The sequence below is a fragment of the Leuciscus leuciscus genome (assembly GCF_965113295.1).
Source record: "Leuciscus leuciscus genome assembly, chromosome: 21".
In the NCBI taxonomy this organism is placed as follows: Eukaryota; Metazoa; Chordata; class Actinopteri; order Cypriniformes; family Leuciscidae; genus Leuciscus; species Leuciscus leuciscus.
In genome coordinates, this window is record NC_138745.1 from 12,711,626 (window position 1) to 12,737,732 (window position 26,107).

General features: G+C 35.7%; 1 protein-coding gene across 2 annotated transcripts; it reads right to left on the reverse strand.

Moving 5' to 3' along the window:
• On the reverse strand, positions 1 to 25,922 carry dbf4b (DBF4B-CDC7 kinase regulatory subunit). Of its 2 annotated transcripts, XM_082152718.1 has the most exons (12): positions 25,772 to 25,922; positions 23,069 to 23,184; positions 22,814 to 22,942; positions 13,476 to 13,526; positions 12,756 to 12,822; positions 11,322 to 11,371; positions 11,196 to 11,232; positions 10,993 to 11,038; positions 6,240 to 6,377; positions 6,007 to 6,145; positions 3,658 to 3,791; positions 1 to 3,527 (listed from the first exon to the last, which is right to left on the reverse strand). In XM_082152718.1, exons 1-12 carry the CDS (start codon positions 25,788 to 25,790, stop codon positions 1,886 to 1,888), a joined length of 2,568 nt encoding a protein of 855 aa, XP_082008844.1. In that variant the 5' UTR covers positions 25,791 to 25,922; the 3' UTR covers positions 1 to 1,885. The 2 variants fall into 2 exon arrangements, with proteins under 2 accessions (XP_082008844.1, XP_082008845.1); XM_082152719.1 differs by lacking the exon at positions 3,658 to 3,791 and having other exon boundaries at positions 3,343 to 3,527.
• Positions 25,923 to 26,107: the final 185 nt, after the last annotated feature.

Below are 26,107 nucleotides of genomic sequence, written 5' to 3' on the forward strand. Positions count from 1 at the left end.
TAAAAATGATGTATGGACGACACATTTCAATATGCATATGGTGTAAGTGGTATCCAGTTTTCTTAAGACATCAAAAACCAATTTCCAATTCACTTGTGCGAAAACGCCTTAACTTTTCATTGTCTGATCAAACAACGAGTCAAGAAAAATTCAAAAACCTCTGAAGTTCCTAATGTTCCTATGTCACATTGGAAATGAAAGGTCAGGTCAAGTACACTTCATTGTGGAATACATTATCTCTTATAGCGTAGGAACAGTTGAATTACATGGCAATCAAATTAACTTTAAAGATCCTTGTTATTACATTGTTATTACCACAGTACATGATTTATAAAAACACATGGCAACATGCCCTCCCGTGGTACCTGTGAGTCACTACAGCATTACTAAGCATTGACTGATTATCCGAAATACTAAAAACATAACTATTCTACAGATTATTTATTTCAATAATTACATAAATTACAGAAGAAATGATTGTGTAAATAATAATAATAATAATCAAAACACTTGCCATTGCCCTATAGCTCCTTCAACATAACAGACCCATTCATAAAAAAAAACTCCCTGTAATAAACAAACACATCTACCTGAAACTAAAGACTAGCAAACATTAGGAGATAACATCATTCAACACAAGTTAATGTTTTACATAAATAAACACACAAACTGATTTTGTCTGATTTTAATAAGAATGCATGAAACTCAATACTAGTAAATTAGCAACTTCTTGAAGTAAACAGCTTTTAATATAGAACTGTACAAATACCACCAAAAAAAATTATATAATAAAAAATATATATTGTAGAACTCTAAATTTATTCAGGAATTGGTCTTAAAACGTGTATAATTGCCCATAGGCCTTCTTTATAAAGCTAATTTCCAGTGTTTATGGAAAATCATACAAGTTCAAGATTTTAGTCATGCTACAGAGACATCAGTGGTACATGCTCCACATACTCCTTTCAGAACTAATAATATGAATGCACATAGTTCAGTCACTAATAGATGACATTAAACATTAATTAGCATCGAATAATTAAAACATTGTCCATTATACCACTAAACCTTTTAAAGCACATTTGCAGAAAATCGGAAAGATTTTATATAAAATGACCTCAAAGACCTTCATGAAACCACAGGACATTTCTGCCTTCACAGTGTATTCTACCCTGCATGTTCTTCAAAATCCACCACAGCATTGTTCTACCATCAACACTGCCTCTAAACTGGAGAGAGGCCAGGCACAGCACTTAAACTAATTGGATAATGCCCTCTCCAGCAAAGCCTCATTAAAGTCTCAATACCAGCACATGTTCCCGGATATTGCTGCTGAAAAGTCATGGTCAAAACCGAGGGAAAGAGAGAGCCAAAAGAGACGTCATGGAGGTCACTCGAAGAGGAGAGCATGAAATACTTGTCAACTGTTGATTAATACTATGTTTGCTTGGTTGTGGTGAGATATCGCATACTAGGAGACAAACATACAACACTGAAATTGAATGTCTGATATGCTTGACAATATGTATAAATATTGATGTAAGACATGACTGATTCATTATCACTACAATCTTTAACAAATAGAACATGTGGAAAACGCTGGGATTATTTACACATTCGCTGCAAAGAGGTGTACAGAAGCTCACCTCTATAAATAAATGTTCTACATAAAATACAAAGGTTTTCACAACAATTCAGTCAATAAGTCTTATTTCTCAACTAATGGTGATAGTAATCTTAATTTAATTGTATAAGTGAAAATGAGAGAAAATGAGTCACTAATGAGAATGTAGAGTGAAGGAATCGACCGATTTAGGATTGAATTCATCAAGTTGCAATTGTCCTATTGTGTGTATTGTGGCAACATTATTCCTATAAAAGTGAATCAAGAGGGTTGCAGTATGGAGCACAGCCGTGATGTATAGCTTCCATCCTGCATGGCAGTGTGTGGTTTTTGTAGTAACTGACCCAGGTCATCATGCCCCCCTTTAGCCTGAAGAGGAACAGCAGTCGCAATCCATGACAAGAGTCCAGAATCCCAATCTGATTCTGAGGAGGCCGTGGACCACGTGAGGTTAGGGAGCAGAGCAGATTCAATGCAAACAGAGGCTCCGGAGTGTGACTGGAATGAGCTGTTTGAGGCTTTACTGACTGGTGTATGAGAGGTATCTTCGGGAAACAATTCTGGAGGATCATGATATTGACGGCACTGGAGTCGATGGTCTTCATGGAAAAATGGAACCAACCGAGGAGGGTCCAAATCAGATGAGTAAGTGGTTACTCGGGATTCCACTGGATCTTTGATTGGAAACAATTCATGTGACTGCTCAACATGGACACAAGTTTGACTTGCGTCATTGTTCTGTTGGTCAACTTGAGGCAAATAGTGGGTATTGGGAGGAGTAAAATATTTTAGGGAAGGCTGCGTTGGGATCTGCTTTGCCAAAGAAGATTCTTTCAGTGATGATTCATGGGTTTCCGGTAAGGCACCTCCAGTTCGATTATTTATCTTGGTTGCAAAACCCACCTTGGGGACTGGTAAACAAGAAATGGTGGAAAGTACAGATGAGTACCGTCTTATCCTTGGAGCACTGCAATTCCAGGATAGCTTTGGCTTTTCGCTTTGACTAATCTTTCTTCTCTTTGCAAGTTTTGGACTTGGAGTGAAGGACCTGCAGCGCTTTTTAAAGTTAACTATAGAGAATTGGTAATCTGACAAATGTGGAAATGGTAGTAAATGTGGAAATGAAAAGTAAGAGATGCCAAACTCTGGAGACCCAACAATATCTTGGGCCAATTTTAGCGATTGTTTTGTTGAAGACAACTTTCTATTTTCCATCACAAACTGGCAACAACTTTCAGAATCTTCCCTTCCGTGGAGTAGCATTTTAGGGCTGTTTGACCACATTTTTGAACCTTGGTCCCAGGTCTGTTTTTGATTTTGTGAGCAGACTGTGTTTAGAACAGCACCTGTAAGACTCTCTGACATATGCAATGCAAGTCGACCATGACCACTTTCACATCGATCCTGAGTTTCAGGAACATATTCATCAACAGAGATGGTGCATGGGATTTTGTGATCTCTGGAGGAGCTTAGGATGAGCATTTTAGACTGAGTTTCTGAGGGTGTATCAGAAGAGAGGCTTTTGAGTTTCTTCTCTATAGACTGGGATTTTGAGAAAAACTGATGTGGGACTATATCCATGCAGAGAACACCAGATTGAAAGTCTTGAACCTTTGTGGTGCAGCTGATGTAAAGGCCTAATTTGTCATGATCAAGAGGATCAGGGCAGTTATTTTGAATTCTATCAAGATGTGAGGTCGTATTTTGTTGACCAGATGGACTGTGGCTAGGTTCAGGAAAGTTTTCTCTGTTGTCTAAAGCTGAAGAAAATATGTCAGTAATTGGCGGTACACGACCACAGTCTTCAACCAGTGGAGACTGCAGAAATGTTTCATCCTCACTGACGGTATTCTGCATCTCAGTTAAATGATTCAAATGTAACGGAGAGAAGTCTGCCGATGACCTGAAGAAAAAGAGTAAACAGAGTTAAAACAGAGAAACATTCAGTGTTGTACTGTCAACATGGCAACAGTGAAAGTCAATCACATGAACTGCTTCCAATCAAAGAAAGTTTTTGTAAAATAGGCCCTTACTTGATTAGAGTTGGATCCACTTCTTGATTTGAATTACAAACAAAGTTAGCATTCATGCCAGCAGTTAGTTGGTCCACTACAGCATAGTTACTGTCATTTTGAATGAAAGAACGATGCTTCTCAGATTGCAAGTGCTAAAAAAAAAAAAAAGAAAGAAAGAATTTGATGTCTATCAAATGAGATCGCAGTTGACCCGTGATCCGTACAAACCAGGCCCCATAGTTCAGCATGCATGCGATTCGCAGATTAATTGAACAGTTAAGAAAGAAACCGCTTTTCAGTATTTTCGGTTTGTGCATTCAGTCTTAAAGTGACAACATCCTAATATTCCTGTTGCTGTCTATGTCATTAATGTTAATAAAACAACAAAATACAGCTTCAACAAAGAAAATCTATATTTAATTTCTACAGTAAACAAAGTGTTATTTTACATTTAGGCCTTATTAATTTATGTACCTGAATAGTACTGTTAGACTTTGTAACTTTGTTATATAGAATTAATTTATGCTTGTAATTTGTGTATTTGTTATTTTATTACTGACTGTTCACTTGTCTTTAATAATGTTTGAACTTTATAAGATAGGCTAGCAGTTTTTGCTGTGGTATCGACATACCCAAAGTGAGCTTTAAGTAATGAATTAACTTTTTTCTTTCTGATCCGAAAAATTATCCGATCCGTGACGCAAAAACCATACATGATCCAAACCTTGAATTTTTCAGATCCGTTGCACCACTCATAGGCAAGTTTGGATATGAATTTCAGTGCCTCCTGGTAATTGATATTAAGGCTGTCACTAACGATTATTTTGGTAATCGAGTAATCATCGATTATTTTGATGACTAATTGAGTAATCAGATTTTTTTGGGTGGTAACTAATTAAAATGACTTTAAAATGACATAAAATACATATATAACAACAAGGGCATACTATTTGGTTCAAATTAAGTATTAAAAGCAAGTAGTCATAGTGTTTTATAGAACAACACTGCAAAAAAATACATATAATACATAATGTACATAAGATTATTTATATTATGTATATTAAGAAATGCTTGCAGAGGGTGCCGGTGGCCTGATGTGGTTATACTTTAAAGCAGATCAAATCAGTGTTTAATAATGGCCAAACAATATTTAATTCAAATGTTTACGTAATCTTTAATATTTGTCTACTTATTTTCTTGAACAAGAATATGTGGACATCAAAACATGCAAACACAGGTTTAAACTTTATTTTTTGAAATTGTGGTGAACAGGATGCATATTTAGAAACATATTGATGTATTCACCTGTGTTTGCGTAGGTTTATAAATGATTTACCTTACAAATCTGATGAAATGGCGCACATTGCGTTCATAGATTAACGTTATAACTTATATGCAACCCAAACTCGGAGGATATGCAGAGATGGAGTTTGAGATGCGCTCCACGCATGTAAATAACAGTTCACGTGGAGCAGCATTTACTGTGAACGGAGCCGCTCTGAGACGCACGTCTAATGATGAGGTTCATGGATTCTTGTCCGTTGAATGTGCCACTTCCGGTATTTTGCCAGTTACTCGACATGGGCAAATTGAGATAGAGGATTATATCGAGAAATTTATCAAAGATTAGTGACAGCCCTAATTGATATTAAAGGACAACTTCGGTATTTTACACTTAAAGCCCTGTTTACAGATCGTATCTGATGAAATAGAACGGTTAAGATTAAAATTTGGACACATGCTCCTGTCCCGAGAATTTTAGGTTTATTTCGCTTTCCCCCCCCACCCCCACAATGGTTGTCTATGTGCACTGGAAGATTCCTTCCTAAAAACACATTAAACTTTCGTTTACAAAGACGTGAAACTCACCGAGTGGTCAGGGGTGTTCACTGATATGTTCACTCAAAAATCGCTGCAAAAGATGCATTCCAACAGGTTTTATCGTAGTTTTTGTCCAACTCCATTGACTTGTATAGGACGTGCTGAGACCGCAGCACCTTTACGGTATTACTCTGCCGCTTCTTCTTCTGCTGCTTCTGTGTATTCAATGAAATGCCCGTGGTTTGCTTGCAATTGGCAAAGGTGCATTATCGCCACCAACTGGGCTGGAGTGTCTATTATTCAAGCTCTCAACGGAAGAATCACGGGTGTGACGCGTTTGGCAAAATAGGTCCACAAAAGCTAAATAAACCTAAAATTCTCGGGACAGGAGCATGTGTCCAAATTTTAATCTTAACCGTTCTATTTCATCAGATACGATCTGTAAACAGGGCTTTAAGTGTAAAATACCGAACTTGTCCTTTAAAGCGTCTTGCAAAATCTTTTTGGTATCACAATTTTTGCAAACAAAATACCAAATTAACTCACCTCATACTGGTCTTTGTATGGCATGTGGCAGCACTCGCAATAGCCTGAAATGTTCTTAGTTGGGCCTTTGGGTGTGGCGCTTGCTGTAAGTGGCACAGTCTGCAACTTAAGGCAGCTGCTACTGGGTTCTTCCTTCTTCCTAAAAAAAGAATAAAAAAAATAAAAAAACACCTTACAGATTTAAGTGACAATGTAGATTTGATTACCAACTTCTCAAAAAGCAAAGAACATACCTCAAATTGTCCTTGCTGGGATCTTCATCCTTGCTTCTACCAGACTGACGAGGAATGAGGGGCTCAAAAGGGCTATATTTGCCTGAGTAAATCATCATTGGGAAACTCAGAGTCTGTGCATAGAATGGTCTGAACTTCCTGTTTATAAAACCAAAATCATAGATTAAACAAAATGACAAGCTTCTTTGAACAAGTCATCTCATTTTCTATCAAGAGGACACTAAGTCTACCCATCTCATATCTTCATATCTCAGATTTTTGTTTTTGAAAATTTAAGAAACAACAACATAACATTTAAATTGCAAAGTATTAGGTAGATGACAAATGGATACATTAAAATGTATATATTTGTATTGAAAACACGTAACCTGCTGTAACTGGAGAAAACATTTAACTTTTAGTCAACTTTTGTCTTCATTTCATATTCATTTTCAAATTGATAAAAAAAATGTCTATGTATAATTGTAATTATTATAATAACTATAATAACTACAAAAGTTGTTGAGCTTTCCTGTAGCTCAAACAGTAGAGCGTTGGCGCTTGAAACGCCAAGGTCATGGGTTTGATTCCCAAGGAAAGCAAGAACTGATAAGAATGTAAAATGTATACCTAGAAATGCATTGTAAGTCACTTTGGATAAAAGCGTCTGCCAAATGCATAAATGTAAATGTTATAAGAACTATGAGTAATATGAAAACCATGCATAACTATAATAAAAATAAATGCTTTTTAAACAAAAGACTCGTTTCATAAAGCCAGTATATTAAGAACTAGTCTGACAAGTAAAGGGGTAATTGGTCTTTTCACATTTAAATTAGACCAATCCATTTTTTTTTTGCAGCTGACAAAGTTATGACTAAATTGTCAGTTACGTACCAAACGGGCAGTAATTTTGAGTTGAGATTTAGCATGTGACGATACAGAACATTTCAAGCTATTCTGACACGCTGTTGACTCTAATATGCTGCATCCACATTTATTAAATGAATACTTCACTTAAAAATCTAAATTCTGTCATCCTTTACTCACCCTCAAGTTGTTTCAAATCTTTATGAATTTCTTCCTTCTGCTGAACACAAAAGAATATATTTTGAAGAATGTCGGTAACCAGACAGTTGATGGACCCCAATGACTTCCATAGTAGGAAAAAAATACTATGGAAGACAATGGGGTCCATTAACTGTTTGGTTACCGACATTCTTCAAAATATCTTTTGTGTTTAGCAGAAGAAAGAAACTCATGAAACAACTTGAGGGTGAGCAAATGACAGCATTATATGAGAACTGAACTGAGCAGATCGGCTGTAGGGATAAATGACCTTTTTACAACAGAAATGAATCAACACTGAACCTACTTAAGCTGGACAATGAATGACACTATTTTCTTCTAGATCTGCTGTACAGCAGAAACAAACTATGTTGCATTATTGTCCTGTTATCACTATAAAACTGCTTCAGAAACAATCTGTATTGTAAAAAGCGCTATATAAATAATGGTAATTTGACTTGATTTCGGACAGACTTCTGAGGCAGAGTAACGGTTTAATGATCTATAACTAAATAGAGAGAGCTTTGGTAATAACTAAGCGACTTTTTAATTACTTCAGTAGTACTTTCTGGGTAGAAATTACATAAAAAGTAGAAAACGTTAGTCAAAAATTTACATTTACACACAAACTGGCAACCAACCACAACTTTCATGTCACATCAACTGTCACGGAATGCAACACACAGGATATCAAAGATAGTGAAGGATACATCTATACTGGCTTCAAAAATCGATCAGATGAAGGCATCTCAGGAAACAGGTAGTGAAGCTAACTATTGGATTCAGACATCCCTTGATGCCTTCCTACCTTTGAATGCAGCCTCCAAAGACAACATTTTTAAGCTTTCGGACTCAGCCTTCAATATTTCAATTAGCTGACATAATCATATGACGAATTATAACTGTGAGTTGAGTTTAATCTGCCAACAGTTGAGCAACTCATCTTGAAACAAAAAACAACAGACCACTGCATGGAAGATTGTGTTTTTCTTTATCCTTCTTAACTTGGAAAAGATGTGCAGACTAACTAGTAGGGATGCACCAATACCACTATTTCCAGAACAAGTCCGATACGATCCTTTCATTTTTAGTACTTGCCGATACAGAGTACCGATGCCTGTATTTTCATTGCATTTTTAATTTTTACAAATATTGGGCAGAGAAACCAAAAGAATATGAATCAAATTAGTTGGCTTAGGAAATAGTTATTTCCTTCAGTTACTTTTTATTCCTAATTATGCCTGTTAAAATGTATTGTAGGAGCTCCTGTTACTTTCACGGTTCATATTATTGCTATCATTTTTATCTTTAATTTAATAGCACAGAGAAATTTAGGGCCTCTCCAGCAGGGCTCAATGATAACTTGTTTCTACTGGCCCATTTGTGCCAATACTTGCCTAATGCCTATACAGGCATTTTGACATAATTTTGTGTGAGTTTGTCCGTTCAAGCAAGGTTAGGACTGGCGCGACTGTACCAGCTCACAAGGTGCGTGGAAGCAGACATTATATGCGTGCCGTCCGAGAGACTGCTTTCTGGACACGCTCTTCAGATGTTTGCGCACAGAAAACGTATTGAAAACAGTCATGTAATTACTGTATCTCCTTCCTGTAATAATGTAGGGAACCACTCATTATACATAAATCATGTAACAGTTCATGTTTTTACTTGCACATAAGATTTAGTTTTAATCCAATTGACACACGTGTGCTGAGTGAGCGATTAACAATCAAGAACATGCAACAGAAGTTCTCTCTCGCTCTCTATCTCTTTTCCGTTAAGTTATTGTTAGCATATGCTCCACGTTTTACTGTCTTTGCTATTGCCATATCCGACCGAACTGCAAACTTTCCACCGATGTCTGTGAAACAGGGATGCGATCGACAAGCTCGGGCCTCTGTGCCGCTGTCACTTATCAGCTCACGCATAGCAGCTATAGCGTGAATATTTCATTTGTTTAATATTCTGTTAATTACATACATTTACTTCAAAGACATCCTTCTCTGATATATCCATTCTGCTGTCTGTTTGTTCTGTTGTCAGTGTTTCTTTATCACAAGCACTGTAATGTACACGCTGTGTGGAATCGGTTGTTGGAATTGGAGCATTTTAATGAGTACGAGTACACAAGTGCAGTATCGGGCCTGATACCGATAGTATCGGTGCATCCCAAAATAAATCCTTGCAATAAACCACAAAACTAGCAAATGAATGGTTTTAGCAGCCATAAGGTAAGATTGTGGTGCTCACAGAAACACAGTGATTGTAATATTGAAGATATTGTACACAATTGTAATGACCTACTGCATTCTTCACAAACTTTGTAAGAGCCAGGGTGAAGGATTGTGTGTGTGCACCTGTAAACCAGCCTGATTCCTCAGTGTTGCTGTCATGATCAAACTTGAGCCTCCAATAAACAATGCCATGTGAAACTATTGTGTTTTGAGTTTAATAACTTGGCAAACTTGGCAACTTGACACATCCCAAAAATATATGGGCCCACATCTGCAAAATGATTCAATCTTTTGATAACTTTTTGTCAGCAGTAAAATCAATACCACTGATATAGTATTGACAGGAAACCAGTGCAATAACACATCAAGTTTCACATCATGTAAGTATGTAGAAATTAACATTAAACAAAATAGATAAATGTTCAAAAGTATTAATCATGTGTTAGTTTTTGCATTTAAGTAATGTAAACATACAGAACTTTATTGTAAAGGGTTCCCTAAACGTGTTTGACAAAATCTGACATGCAGCCAAATAATGAAAATGTAAGAAAAGTTCTTGGTGTTTTTTTTTTGCTGAAGACAGTAAAATGATATGCTACTTCATCTGACTATTTATATGTCATTGTAGTATTTCTTGTAGTCTTTATGTTGATGTAATATATACAGTATAATATATAATGCATAATATGTGCTTAATCACCCATATGCATCAGGATCTAGTATATATAGGATCAACGTCTACAACAGCAGCAGCGCTAAACACAATAGATCTTTTCATTAGCCAAGAGCTGCCCTGTGCACACAGATCCTCTGCAGGGGAGGGAAGAGATACCTTTCAGACTGGCCTCAGGGTGGCCCTTTGGATGCGCCGTGCATTTTGATAATTAACTTTACTAAAACTGCAGTGACCTGAGCTGAAACATTAGCCTTGTTAATGGGGCTGCATGGGGACCAAAAAAAAGTTTCACAATGCAAACAATCAAATATATCTAACTGTGTATATTAAAAACAGACAGTTATTAGGATTTTGATTATAAAGATATATTAAAATAATCGAATTAAAATAAAATCTGACAACAGACAACCTACCAATTTAATTAAAGAGACACTGGCTGTGATTGGAATAACATATTACTACTCATAATATTTCTGCAGTTTTCAGTATGATCTATTAAAAACACTGTATGATCTACAAAAAACAACTGTACACACAATGTATACAGGACTTGACATCCCATTTCCACAGTCTTGAAAGAACCAAAAGTGATATCATCTATATCATGATATGATATCAAAAGTGATATCATATTATCTTGACTCATTGTTTGATCACAGTACAAGAGGCTGAAACAACCTCAGTAATATTTCAGTTAACATTTGAAAAAAAATTAATTAGGTACAATATACAAGTATAAAATACCATCTAAATTGAAAATAGGGTTAAGAGAATAAGACTGAGGCCTAACACTCACCGACTGAAGTCTTCCACTTTCAGATAAGGACCCTTCAAGACTCCAGCTGTGTGAAGACACTCAGTATTATCACTCCACAGCAAATGCCACCACTACACTCAGGTTTCTCAGGTATAGAGGTGTGCAAAAAAATATTAAAGCTGGTCTTATATTAACTTTAGAACAACTACAACAACAAGGACATGTTTATGTAGTTTACGAACCTTTAACATGAGGAGCTGTAAGTTTGCTGCTTTTTTTCTGTTTGGAAAGAAAGTGTGTGAAATCAGTTTGTGCGAATAAGAAACTCATGTTTGACAGTAAACAATAAATTAAGTACAGTACATTACCTTAGCTGTCCTCATTTTCTGATTTAGATGATTGATAAACTTTAGAAATTCTGTCATTTAGGTTAAAGAAAAAAACAGAAAGTACAGTCATAAGAAAATAATGTGCTTCTAACTCATATCATAGCTTATTTAATAATGGAGGTCCACAACATAATCCTATGAGTACATATTAGTATATCACATTCACTGAACTTTAAAATCAAATTGTATATATAGTGATCTCTAGTGTTGATTTCTAGTAAGAAGACCATTCATTAGCACTCAAAGAAATTGCTATGCTGTGGTTTTTAATTATTTGTCTATATTTAAATGCCCCCTGTTCTCATTGGCTAACACACCGAGGCTTAAAATAAGGAAACGCACTTCTTTAAGAGCCAGGGATGTAAACTTTTGAACAGGAAAATGTAATTCCTCATGACATTCCCCTTTAACTCTTACACTTCCAGTGGTTTTGAAAAAAGTTGCCAGAATATTTTGTTTTATGAATATGCAATATATCAAAAGAAACAACAGACCCTCTGCTTAATTTTTATTTTATTTTTTTATTAAAAACACGTTTTATTCTAGCTTCATTCATTCCTTTTTTATCAACACTTAAATGTGGGTAAGTTTCATTTAAAAGAGCTACATTTTGAGCAAAAAGCTGAGAAAATTGTGTTTTTGTGAAAGACTACATCCAGTTCCGATCCTCCTGGATCGACGTTTCATTCAGTAACATTAGGCAGTTTTGATTTAGATGCTGTTTAATGTTGATGATCGCGTTATTTTACATATGCGTCTGCTTACATGTGATACCGCTCGTTTCTGCTGCCACTTCACATGTCTTTTGATCAGGAGATTCAGAACTCTTTTAAAAGAGGCCTAAAAGAGGCGCCCCCTACCGTATAACAGTGAAAACACGGAAAGCCGAACATTTCTGTCAATGGCGGGGAAAGAGTTAAATAGTATGTCACAGACCTCTGACTGAAGATTATCTAAAACAATTGGCAATAGTGATACCCTTTACGCAACACTTCATATGGAAAGCTTTCCAGTTGCCACAGGGTCAAGAAAAGAATAGTACACCTGAATATTGAAATTGCTGATACTTCTCAAACCATTTGACTTTGTTCATGAAACATAAATAGTCAATTCTTTAAAAAAAAGAGTTTGTGCAGCGCAGAGTGGCTCTATCACACTGTATGATGTAACAAACAACAATTAAGTCCAGTCCGGTTGCGTTCACTCAGCGAGAGTTTTCCAAGAATGCGGTTGTGATTATGCATGCGAGTTTGATTATAGAATGCGGTTGTTACTCCCATAACCGTATTAAGGACTTAAATACTAGACTGACATCTGTATTCTGCTGCTGTGTGTGAACATGGCCTAAAAGCAGCTTGTGTGACTGATATACATAGTTAAGTGCTCACTGGCAGCAGTTACATGAAAGGATACCATCTACACTGTAGACCTTGACTCCCCATGAGCGAGCATTAGCCAGCACACTGCTCTGATACTTCTCCTGCAACAACAACAAACATTCAACTGTCAACAACAATAACACTGGCTTATTCTGATGACAAATAAAAAAAAACTGAAAGGCAGACAATTTTTTTTATTATACTAGTCATGTTTTGAAACATCAAAAAATGTACTGGCTACCAGACATTTGGTACAAAATTCAGGAGGGTTCAAAAGGCAGAGACCACTATAGTAAATAGTGAATAGACCACTATATGTTCTTATATTTAGCTTTTTTCCCCTAACTTAATACAATTATTTTTCATTAGAAATAACACATAGTTATGATGATCAGTATTACAATCTGAATATTGAAAAACTGTGAATTTGAGAATGTATTGGTATAAGGTGTCCCCATTTTTGCTTTAATGACAACAGCAAAATCTGATGATAATGTTTCCTAGCATGACTGAATATAAGCAAAAAAATCTGACTGTCTGTCCAAGACAGTATACATGGTCACATCACAAATTGACCTATTTACCTATTGTCACATCATTGTTTTATATTTAAAAAAAAAAAAAAAAAAAAAACTTTATATAATGAAGATTGTGAAGGATTAACTTTGAGATGACAAGTAGGACCAAATGCACGCATTGCATTAAAGTAAAATAAAGAAGGATTTTCTACACATAAATTCAGGTGTGGACTTACATTGCTGTGGATGGCTTTTTCCAGTAACGCTCTTCCACGACTGCCACAAATCTTGAGGTGAAAAGACATTTAAAAGCCATTATTAGCTACTAAACATCCCTGTGCAAACTTTGAGCTTTCATACACTCTATGGAAAATGACAAAGGTGAATGTGGCCCAAAAAAAAACAGGTTTTAAAAAGCGACCTTGGGAGGAATCAGGATTCAGCGCGGGAGGGCCCTCAATAAACTGTATTTCAAACAGAGATCCCGATTCTCCCACAATTCTGTACAGACAACTAAACAAAATAACATGTAACTTACTAGAGTCTCTGACAAAATATTAATTGCTGCAGTGGATTTAAAAATTCTTAATTAATTTAAATAAATTACTTTAACAAATCAGTTTGAATGAATGATTCATAAATACTTTTCATTACTGGATGATTCAGCGTTTTGGAATGAATCTCTTGAATGAATAAGTCGATGCCAAATACATTTTTTAACAGTCACTTGTCGCCACCTAGTGGCGTAACAATGATAACAATAATGATTACGTTATTTGAAGCACCAAGTTACTTTCAAAAGGTGATTTACTCTATTTTGATCGCTACCATAGGCACCAGTGTTTATATCCAGACTATAAGTACTTCTGTGATCATTTGAATATTTGTAATACAGAAATAACGATTCTGTGTGGTTTAAAAGACAGTTTATGATCACCCCTTTGAAGAAATCAGGACAGAAGTGGTTGAAAATGGACAAAAAAAGATGGATTAAAACACCAGGGCCCGTATTCATAAAGATTCTAAGAATCCTCTAAGAAAACTCTTAATTTAGCTTAAAAACTTTTACGTAGGAGTCTTAGCTGAAAAGCGATTCGGGACCAATCTGAGAGCAACTCTGAGTAAGGAAAAGACAAAAACGTTCATCTTAGTAAGGAGGCGGGGTTGACCCCGTTGCTATGTATGACACAATCTTTTGAAGACTGATTGGTTGGTTGTCCAAGAAGGGGGAAAAAAAGTGATTTTAAGTATAGGGTCTATTCTAAGCCTTCACTTTGAAATTATATGCGTAATTTTTCCTATTTGACCGTTCTCACACTCACACACATTATATATGTGTATATAAATCCTTTTTTTTTTATTTACCATGCTGTTAATTTCCTATAAGGTATTTGCTTGGCTTAGAATGATAAAAATTGTTCCACTCTTTCCAATTATTTTCCACTGATTGCTGGCATGTCTATTTAAGTGGTGGTTTGAATGTTGGTTTTAATGTATCAAACATGGAATTTTCCCAGTTGCCAAATATCGTAATGTAGTGATTACTTTCATTTCTGGCGCTATGGCATTTTCTGTGCTGTGTCGGAGATGTTAGCGTGTCTCTAATAAGATCAGTCACAAACATGATCCCTGCACGATCTAATCTATAGCGTCTTATTAACTCACTGTTATTCATTGTCTGCAACACATTTCTTCTCCCTCTTCGTCTTTCTGCCATTTTCTCCTCTGCTAAAGAAACTCTTAAGCCTCTTAAAAGTCCTCGTCCGTGCTCCTAACAATTTTGACCTTAAGACCTCTTTTAAGGGTTAAGATGCTTTCTGAATTACTTTTTTCTTTACTAGGATTTTTTCTTTAATTTTAAGAGTAAACGCCCACATTTCTAAGAATTTTCTTAGAATTTTGTCACTAGGAGCTACTCTTTGCATTAAGATTCTTTATGAATACGGGCCCTGGTGTCAAGTCAAGTCAAGTATATTTGTATAGCGCTTTTCACAATACAGATTGTATCAAAGCAGCTTCACAGTATTAAATTAAAATAATACAACAAGGTTTGTTTCAAGTGGAATTTATTGATTGATAAAATAAAATTAAATATCCCCAAAATATCCCCAACTGAGCAAGCCAAAGGCAACAGTGGCAAGGAACCGAAAAACTCCATCAAGTGACCTAATGGTGTCCTAAAACTCCATCAGGTGACCTAATGGAGAAAAAAAACCTTGGGAGAACCCAGGCTCAGTCGGGGGCCAGTTCTCCTCTGGCATTTATGAACTAGAGGCCGGATTGTAGTTTGAACTGTAAGATTAAAAATATTATATGAATGCCTGGCTGAAGAGATGCGACTTTAATCTAGTTTTAAACTGGGAGAGCGAGTCTGAGCAACGAACAGTATCAGGAGACTATTCCAGAGTTTTGGAGCCAAATGTGAAAATGCTCTCCCTCCTTTGGTGGTTCTGGATATCCTAGGTATGACCAAAAGCCTTGAATTTAGTGATCTTAAAGAGTGCGATGGATTATAGGGCGATAGAAGATCCGTTAAATAGACTGGAGCTAAGCCGTTTAGGGCTTTATAAGTCAGTAGCAATACCTTGTAATTAATACGGAACTTTATAGGTAACCAATGCAGTGATGATAAAATCGGTGTTATATGATCATATTTTCTTGATCTAGTAAGAACTCTAGCGGCGGCATTTTGGACTAACTGTAGCTTGTTTATTGAGGATGCAGGACAACCAGCTAATAAAGCATTACAGTAATCTAGTCTCGAGGTCATGAATGCATGAACTAACTTTTCTGCATCAGAAACTGATAGCATATTACGTAGCTTAGCAATGTTTCTAAGGTGGAAAAAGGCTGTTTTTGTAACATATGAAATATGATTTTCAAAAGACAGGTTCTAATCGAGTATAACACCCAGGGCCCGTATTCATAAAGATTCTAAGAATCCTCTAAGAAAACTCTTAATTTAGCTTAAAAACTTTTACGTAGGAGTCTTAGCTTAAAAGCGATTCGGGATCGATCTGAGAGGAACTCTGAGTAAGGAAAAGACAAAAACTTTCATCTTAGTAAGGAGGCGGGGTTGACCCCGTTGCTATGTATGACACAATCTTTTGAAGACTGTGATTGGTTGGTTGTCCAAGAAGGAAAAAAAAGAAAAGTGATTTTAAGCCTTCACTTTGAAATTACATGCGTCATTTTTCCTATTTGACCGTTGTCACACACACACACACACACACATTATATATGTGTATATAAATCCTTTTTTATTTTATTTACCATGCTGTTAATTTCCTATAAGGTATTTGATTGGCTTAGAATGATAAAAACTGTTCCACTCTTTCCAATTACACTGATTGCTGGCATGTCTATTTAAGTGGTGGTTTGAATGTTGGTTTTAATGTATCAAACATGGAATTTTCCCAGTTGCCAAATATCGTAATGTAGTGATTACTTTCATTTCTGGCGCTATGGCATTTCTGCGCTGTGTCGGAGATGTTAGCGTGTCTCTAATAAGATCAGTCACAAACATGATCTCTGCATGATCTAATCTATAGCGTCTTATTAACTCACTGTTATTCATTGTCTGCAACACATTTCTTCTCCCTCTTCATCTTTCTGCCATTTTCTCCTCTGCTAAAGAAACTCTTAAGCCTCTTAAAAGTCCTCGTCCGTGCTCCTAACAATTTTGACCTTAAAACCTCTTTTAAGGGTTAAGATGCTTTCTGAATTACTTTTTTCTTTACTAGGATTTTGTCTTTAATTTTAAGAGTAAACGCCCACATTTCTAAGAATTTTCTTAGAATTTTGTCACTAGGAGCTACTCTTTGCATTAAGATTCTTTATGAATACGGGCCCAGGTCTTTTACTGTAGAGGATAAAGTAACAGGACATCCTATGATGTTAAAGTTGTATTGTGCGAGGATTTGTGGGCGGTTTTTTGAACCGATAAGTATTACCTCTGTCTTGTCTGGATTTAATAAAAGAAAATTACGCGTCATCCAATCTTTTATATCTTTAACACACTCTGTCAATTTGGAAAATTTAGCGTTTTCATCCGGCCGTGATGAAATATATATTTGAGTGTCATCAGCATAACAATGGAAACTAATTCCATGTTTCCTTATAATATTTCCAAGTTGCATCATATATATTGAGAATAACAGAGGGCCTAACACAGATACCTGCGGCACTCCATAGTTTACTGGAGTTATGATCGATTTTTCTCCATTTAAATAGACAAAATGGTAGCGGTCAGATAGGTATGATTTGAACCAGCTTAATGCTTGTCCTTGAACACCAGTATAATTTTGTAGTCGATCTAAGAGTATTGTGTGATCTATAGTATCGAACGCAGCACTAAGATCAAGTAAAACTAGTATTGAGATACAGCCTTGGTCAGAAGCTAAAAGTAAATCATTTGTGATTTTAACAAGCGCAGTTTCAGTGCTATGATGCGGTCTGAATCCAGACTGAAACTTTTCATAGTTATCATTTTGTTGCAAGAAAGAGCACAATTGAGCGGACACAACTTTTTCTAATATTTTAGACATAAATGGAAGATTTGAAATGGGTCTATAATTTGCTAGGTTATTATGATCTAATTGTGGTTTCTTAATGAGAGGATTTATACCTGCCAGTTTAAATGTTCTTGGAACATGACCTAAAGATAAAGACGAGTTAATAATATTGAGGAGAGGCTCTTCCACTACAGGTAACACTTCTTTCAATAGTTTAGTTGGTATAGGATCTAATAAACATGTTGTTGTTTTAGATGAAGTGATAAGTTTATTTAACTCTTTTTGTTCTATAGTTGTAAAGCACTGTAATTGTTCTTGCGGGGTGATAATTGAAGCTGAATTATAAGGCGCAATTGAAGATTGAACGTTTACAATTGTGGTTCTGATGCTTTCTATTTTCTCAGTGAAGTTGTTCATGAAATCATTACTACTGAACTGTAACGGGATATTTTGTTCGGGTGACGTCTGTTTATTTGTTAGTCTAGCCACGGTGTTAAATAAAAACCTTGGATTGTTTTGGTTGTTTTCTATTAGTTTGCGGAGGTGCTCAGCCCTGGCCACTTTTAGGGCCTTTTTATAACGTGACATACTGTCTTTCCACGCGATTCTAAAGACCTCTAAATTAGTTTGTTTCCATTTACGCTCTAAAATACGGGTTTCTCTCTTTAGAACATGCGTAGTATTGTTGTACCATGGTGCTTTAATTTTCTCTCTGACCTTTTTTAATTTAATAGGTGCAACCACATCCAATGTTCTAGAGAGAATGGTGCTCATAGTGCTAGTTAGTTCTTCTAGTTCATCTGTTTGTTTGGGTTCAGGCAGCAGCTGAGACAGATTAGATAAGCAATTTGAGAAATGATCTATGGTGGATGGAAGGATTGTTCTGCCTGGTTGATAACGCGGCGCCGCATGACATATATATTAGCAGTACGTAATATGCAAGTTACCATGTAATGATCAGTGACACCATCACTTTGTGGAATGATATCTATATCGGTTGGATCGGTTCCATGCGATATAATTAAATCGAGTGTATGATTAAGACGATGAGTTGGTCCGGTGACGTTTTGCTTGACCCCAAATGAATTTAATAAATCTGTAAACGGAGCACCTAACGCATCATTTGAATTATCTACGTGTATGTTAAAATCTCCAACAATTAATGCTTTATCGACATTGACTAATAGGTCTGAGAGAAAATCTGCAAACTCTTTTAGGAAATCAGCGTAAGGCCCAGGCGGTCTATATACGGTAGCCAAGGCTAGAGATAATAGGGATGTTTTTCTAACATCTAAGAGCGTAACATTTAGTACAAGTACTTCAAATGAAATAAACTTATAACCCGTTTTCTGAGTAACATTGAGAATATATCTATAGATTGTTGCAACACCGCCGCCACGACCAATCAGACGGGGCTCATGCTTATAACAGTATCCAGGAGGAGTAGACTCATTAATACCGAAATAATCATTTGGTTTAAGCCAGGTTTCAGTAAGGCAAAGTACATCAAAGCTATTATCTGTGACTATTTCATTTACAATAACTGCCTTAGGTGTGAGTGATCTAATGTTTAGAAGACCTAGCTTTAGAAATTGTTTTTGTTTACTAATAGCTAGTGTTGCTTTCGTCAACGAAAATGATGACGAAATATTGTCGTCAACGAACCGTTATCACCTGACGAAAACGAGACGAGACGAGACGTAAATGCTGGTCATGTGACGATGACTAAAATACATGTATAATGCAATATCGTTGACGAATAAAAACGAGACTAAATGTGGTTTACAAAATAAAAACTATGCTAAAATGTCTCTTCATTTTCGTTGACCAAAACGAGACGAGACGAAATGTTATAACGTCACGACGAATGAGAAAATTGTGTGTGAACCCATAGCTTTGTCGGGTTTAAATTCTGGTTTGCGATCTGGTCACCCGATTATCAGCGAATTTAACAATATTACTCCATTAGTTATTCTATTAAAATGTCTCATTGATATATTTGACACATTCATAATCATTACTTTTGCCGGTTCTTTGTGACAGCTGTTATGTGCGTTATTGGCAGCGTCTCTGGTTACGTTTCTTCATTGGTTCGCTTTTAATTAGGCCTATTATATTCGTATTATTTACTGTGGTAAAGTAGAAAAACGCTGTAGGACAGATAGCCTACATTTGTACTTGCATGTCAAATTATTCTTAACACAGTTTGTGCTTGTTATATTAGACATAGGGCGCGTCAAGTTTAGTTGTAAAGCGCGCTTCACACGCGCGGGTGATTTTTAGTTTCACTTCATCTGGCAGCGCAATCTCAAACATAGCCTAAATATCTCGCCCTTGTGAAGGATAAAATTCGCTCTTCAGACCAATTTACATCAAGTAGAAAACACGAAGTTATCATTTAAAGAGATCGATGGTCTCTTTCCTGCTCGTGTCCCACATCCCTCTCAGAGAGCAGAGTGGTAGGCTATATCACGCGTCTTTGTGTGGAAATATAAAACGAGTTTAAATTTTTTTTAAAATAACCCCACCACCGCCGGTAGTTGGTCAATTACCACCGCGGTGTTAAAAAAAAAACTGCCACCGTCACAGCCCTAAATATACTAAATATAATAAGATAACCTTGTTTGAAATTCTATATTGACTGGGTTAAATAGAATTGCATTACTAAAAAGAGACTAAAATACAATTTTCATTGACTAAAACTAGACTAAAATGTCATCAGTTTTCGTCGACTAAAACTAGACTAAAATGTCATCAGTTTTCGTCGACTAAAACTTGACTAGACTAAAAAGAGTATGAACGTGACTAAAACTAATAAAAACTAAAACGACAGCTTGACACAAAGACTAGACTAAAACTAAAATTAAAACAGGCTGCCAAAAACAACACTACTAATAGCAACATTTTCTGTTTTAATAACAATTAGATTTTTCCTAGATCCTGTAGTAGATTTATTATTTGATCTCACTAAACGAGGAATAGACACGGTTTCTATGCAATGTTCTACACTAGTATTTATATCAGTTAAATTGGTGCAGCAGAGACTATGATTTGGACTTTTGGTTACTAGTCAAACGGTATTTAACATTTTGGAGATGTTATCCGACAGAAGATCTGCTCCGAATTTGCTTGGGTGTAAGCCATCAGCACGGAAAAGCCTAGGACGCTCCCAAAACAGATTCCAATTATTTACAAAGAGCAGTTTCTGCTCATTGCACCATGACATTAACCATTCATTTAGCGCAAATAATCTGCTGAACTTTTCATGCCCTAGTCGGTATAAATGGGTGTAAATGGGTATGTCTCCCTCTGTCTACTTGTGATCCAATTGATCAAAACGCATCTTAATACCAGGTGTAAACAGGGCCTAAGATAACATTCACTCCCATTATAAAGCTTGGAAGAGCCAGCCAGCCAGGATATTTTTTTTAATGGCCTAACTCTAATTGTGTTTGGCTGAAAGAAGAAAGTCATATACACCTAGGATGGCTTGAAGGCGAGTAAATTATGAAATCATTTTCATTTTTGGGTGAACTAGCCCTTCAACCCTAACCATACCACCAAACCTGTCCATAACCTTACCCATATCCTTAATAGCAGCAAAAGTGTTTTGCAATACAACATGAACAGACAAACAAACACAAAAATGTTAGGTACAATTAGGGGTGTGCGATATGACGATTTTTGATCGTGGACGATTAAAATGTCTCCACGATCTGCTTTTGAAGAAATATCGTAGAATCGTGCATTATATCTGTTCTGGCGCCTCTGTCCCAACATACTGAACAACGCGACGTATATTCACATAAAATTTTAACGCAGCGGAACGGGACTGCAGTTCACAATTTGCATGTGCTTTAATGCCTTGTCGGTTAAACATTTAATTCGCGTGCTGATGCGCTGTTCTAGTGTGCGTTTCTCAGCGCGTACATGTGAAGCTCACATGCACTAAAAGCCTGTCTACCAGTGCCTTGATACTGGACTAAGTTATCTTTCGAGTCTTATTGTGCTTATACTGTTAAATACACACAAGGTTTACATAAACAAAGTCGGTTATGTCTAAAGTGAAATCAAACTTGAGAAAATTGAGAGAAAATCTGCTTGTCAAATGCGTGTATATTAGACGCGTCGCGTGCAGCTCTTAAAGAGACAGTAGCAATAATAAACACGCTGCCGCTTGTCCTTAAAGGGATAGTTCACCCAAAAATAAAAATCTCATCATTTACGCATTCTAATGTTGTTCCAAACCTGTTTTAATTTCCTTCTAATAGTTTCTAATATTTTTCTAATATTAATATTTTGAAGAATGTGGCTATCAAAACAGTATAGCTGGTCCCCATTGACTTCCATAGGAGAAAAATATACTATGGTAGTCACTGGGGTATATCAACTGTTTGGTTACCCACATTCTTCCAAATAACTTTTATTTTCAACAGAAGAAAGAAACTTATTCGAGTTTAAAACAACTTGAGAGAGTAAATTATGATAATTTGAATTTATGATCATTTGAATAAAACAACAAAATGCAAAGAGAAAATCACTCACTGCTCTTGACTGATAACTTTAATAGTAGCTTTAATAAGTATCAATGTATAATTTATACAGTGAAGTCTGTTTTGTTTTATTTTCATATTTGTTCATTTAATTACTTTCTTCAATGCTACTGTTAAATACACCTACTGTAGCTGAAAACGTAAAGCACTGTTTAGCCTATTTAATTTGTATATTAAGTTGTGTATGTGTAATGTGTATCTTTGATCTTAATATTTAATAACAAAGAATATAATGACAAATATATTTATCTTCGCCCCTGTCTGCCATTTTTTTTTTTTTTTTTACCTAAGGCTTTGTTTTTAAAATATGGACATTAGATTGGCTGTAATGCTAAGTCACAAAATAGTAACATAAACCAACATAAAAAGAATCGTGATAAAATCGTTAATCGTGATTTTCCTGAAAAAAATCGTGATATGATATTTTTGCCATATCGCCCACCCCTAGGTACAATGCACTTATGCAAGTAGCTAAAGACACTATAAAGTATTGGATTGGGTACATACCAGAGGCTTGGGGGTTCCAGATTGTTTCCATCCTGCAGTACATGAACTATCCACCAGCAAATCACTATGAGCTTCTTTAGTGCCCGTCACGACCACATTTACATCCTTAGTGAGGAAACTGTCTACTTTCTATACGAAACAATCAAAAGACAGAATGTGATCCACTATTTAAAATCACTTTGCATATAGGGAAACCATTACTACAATTTCCTGCTTTGTCCTGTACAGATGAATGACAAAAATGATATCTCTCACCCCTCCCAGACGGATGATGATGTCAGTGAGTGTGGCAGACTGATGTCTCTTCACGTCATGCAGGTAGAAGGATTGGCTCCTCACACCCCCAAACAGATCTCCTGTCATTTTTTTAACTGAAACAAGTTTATGAGCACCATGCATGTTAGTTAATCTATGGGGGCCTTAAAAAATAACAAATAACATTATTAAATATGACTATTATTATTATTGTAAGTTAAAGTGCAAATGCTAGAAACCCTATTGGTTTTGTGACCTAAAACCAAACCTAAAGACTTGAAACTTGGACAATTCTGAAGGATCATATGATACTGAAGACTGAAGTGCTGAAAATTCAGCTTTGCCACCACAGCAATAAATTACATTTTAAATGATAATCAAAAAGAAACAATTTCTCTTAAATTGTAATAGCCTAATATTTCACAATATTACTGTTTTTACTGTATTATTCGTCAAATAAATGCAGCCTTGGTGAGCATAAGAGACTTATTTAAAGCTGCAGTCAGAAGTTTTTCGTCTTTGTCACCATCTCTGTTTGAAATCTGCAATTGCAGTTATTTGCGGAATTATCAACTTTACGTAGGTTGTTTCTCGGCACGGCACGGCACAGCCATCAAATTGATAAGTTTATGTCAAGTGCTGTGAGAAAAGGCTAAAAATCTCCACCTCCAACATCTTCACACACATTATAGCCTACTAGCCGAGACACCTTCTTTATGTGTACAGATGTGACGTAATGACGCAAAGACATGCTCGAATTTCCCGCAGAAATCCACCAGTACCACTGGAATTAAAAACATTACAAGCTTACCGTTTTGAATCAAGCTAAGGCAAGCAGATAGTTCTGAACACTGGCTGGTTATGTACTTGCTCAAAAATGTATTTTGGATAATTTTTAACCCAAAAAAGTTACGGACAGCAGCTTTAAAAATTAATAACAATAAAATGACATTTTAGGAGTAATTCCCAAATTCCTCATTCCTTGAGTTCCAAAATGCATTCTAGCCACTGTGTTATTTTGCTTGCTCTTGCAATGCTTGCTATTGTTTCATTTTATGTTATGTGATGTGTTGCCTTCACAAATAAAGGGAATGTCTCAATTTTAAAGGGATACTCCACTTTAAAATGAAAAATCTGTCATCATGTACTCACCCTCATGTTGTTTCAAACCTGTATGAATTTCTTTCTTCTGCTGAACAGAAAGGAAGATATTTAGAAGAATGTCAGTAACCAGACAGTTTCTGGTCTCATTGACTTCCATAGTAGGAAAAATATATACTATGGAAATCAATGAGACCAGAAACTGTCTGGTTACTGATATTCTTCTAAATATCTTCCTTTCTGTTCAGCAGAAGAAAGAAATTCATACAGGTTTGAAACAACATGAGGGTGAGTAGGATGACAGAATTTTCATTTTAAAGTGGAGTATCCCTTTATGGTTTTAAAGGGACAATGTAGTGAAACAGTATTTTTTTTCTTCTTTGGCATAATATGTTGAATTTGTGCTGCTTAGACGAAGTCTTGAAAGTTGAAACAGACACAACTAAGATTATTCATTCAATTCAATTTGATTAAATTTAAATAAATGTAGATATATATCTAGTACAGTAGGCTACAGTGCATGTAAAACATTTCTCAAGTAAAAGAAATAAACTTTCTTTGTATACAAACATTTGTTTACAAACATTTAAATTACAAAAAAAGGAAGATTTTGTTATGATAATAACATTATAATACATTTTTAACAACATGATTATGTTTCTTGTCTCCTCAAATTAGTTTTTTAAAATATAAACATTGAAATGGTAGCGGTCTTAAAAAGCGTTAAATATAACGAATATGTAATATATATCATATATATCAAAATTCTCCACTCTTGAGTTCATTTTTCTAGCTAACTAACAAGTTCATGGTATTTAATGTTTGAATTTCATGATGATATTGACAATTTGAAAGGATCAACTGCAAACAAGTCGATTCTTTGGTTAAAAATCAACATTGGCTCATCAAAATGAGTAAATTAAAATGGAGAAATTGTTATTTTTAAGCCAGCCCTACATAATACATTACATACAGCTGAAGTCTTCATCTAACGTTACTAGGGGTGGATTCAATATCGCTACAATATTCTGATGTATTACAATGTACATTTGACCTAGATCCAAATATCGATCTTTCGTCAGTTTTTTTTTGTATGGACTTTTATAGCTTGCACCTCCCAACCTATTTTATCAAATGTATCAATAAATTTGATGGCAAGATGCCCAAAAGGCTGCATTTCAACGGTGATGTATTAATGTACCGGTATCATACTCCTTGTTATAAGCAAGCCTTGCCTTTTTTGTGATTGTGTTCATCGGTCAATAATGATCAAATAACGTTACACGTTGAACATGTTAGCATGTTTTATAAAAAAATAAAAGTAATACACTAACGTTACGCCACTTAATACCTGATAATTTGATAAAAAGAATAAGGATAAAATGCGGATGTTAAATCATAAGGATATTATGATCGATTTCTCGAATTATTATGGAGTGAAACATTTGGACATTTGCACTGTTAAACACATTTTAAAAAACGACAACATCCGGCGTGTGTAACTTTAGTAATAAAAGTATAAAACACAAAAGCGCTAACGTTAAACCATTAAACACGAACTGATCGCATAAGGTTAGACAAAAAGAAAGAGATTTACATTACCTTGAGGTCCTTTGCTCATAATGAATAAAAAATGTCGTGATTTTTAATGTATTTAAACATCCTAAAATGTATCGTTTTCGAGCGTTACTAATATTACACGCAATGTGATCTGTGAATCTTTTCAAACGGCCCTCCAGAATCTCTTCTTCGCTCGCTCCCTGTCTGCTGTAGCGCGCGATGGTTACACGTTACCGCCACCCACTGGCGTTTACAGTACAATTGCTCCAAAAATTATTTGGTCCTTATGGGTAACGCTATATTTTGGGCAGGAATGAAAACGAGGCTGTAAGGGGTAGCCCTTGGCTCGGCAGTAAGCAATAATCCTACTATTTTTAG

Coding starts and splice junctions, on each gene's coding strand:
- dbf4b (XM_082152718.1), bottom strand. Junction 12,823..13,475: donor AAAAAGCCATCCACAGCAAT/GTAAGTCCACAC, acceptor TTGTTGTTGCAG/GAGAAGTATCAGAGCAGTGT. Junction 6,378..10,992: donor AAAGTGGAAGACTTCAGTCG/GTGAGTGTTAGG, acceptor TTTTATAAACAG/GAAGTTCAGACCATTCTATG.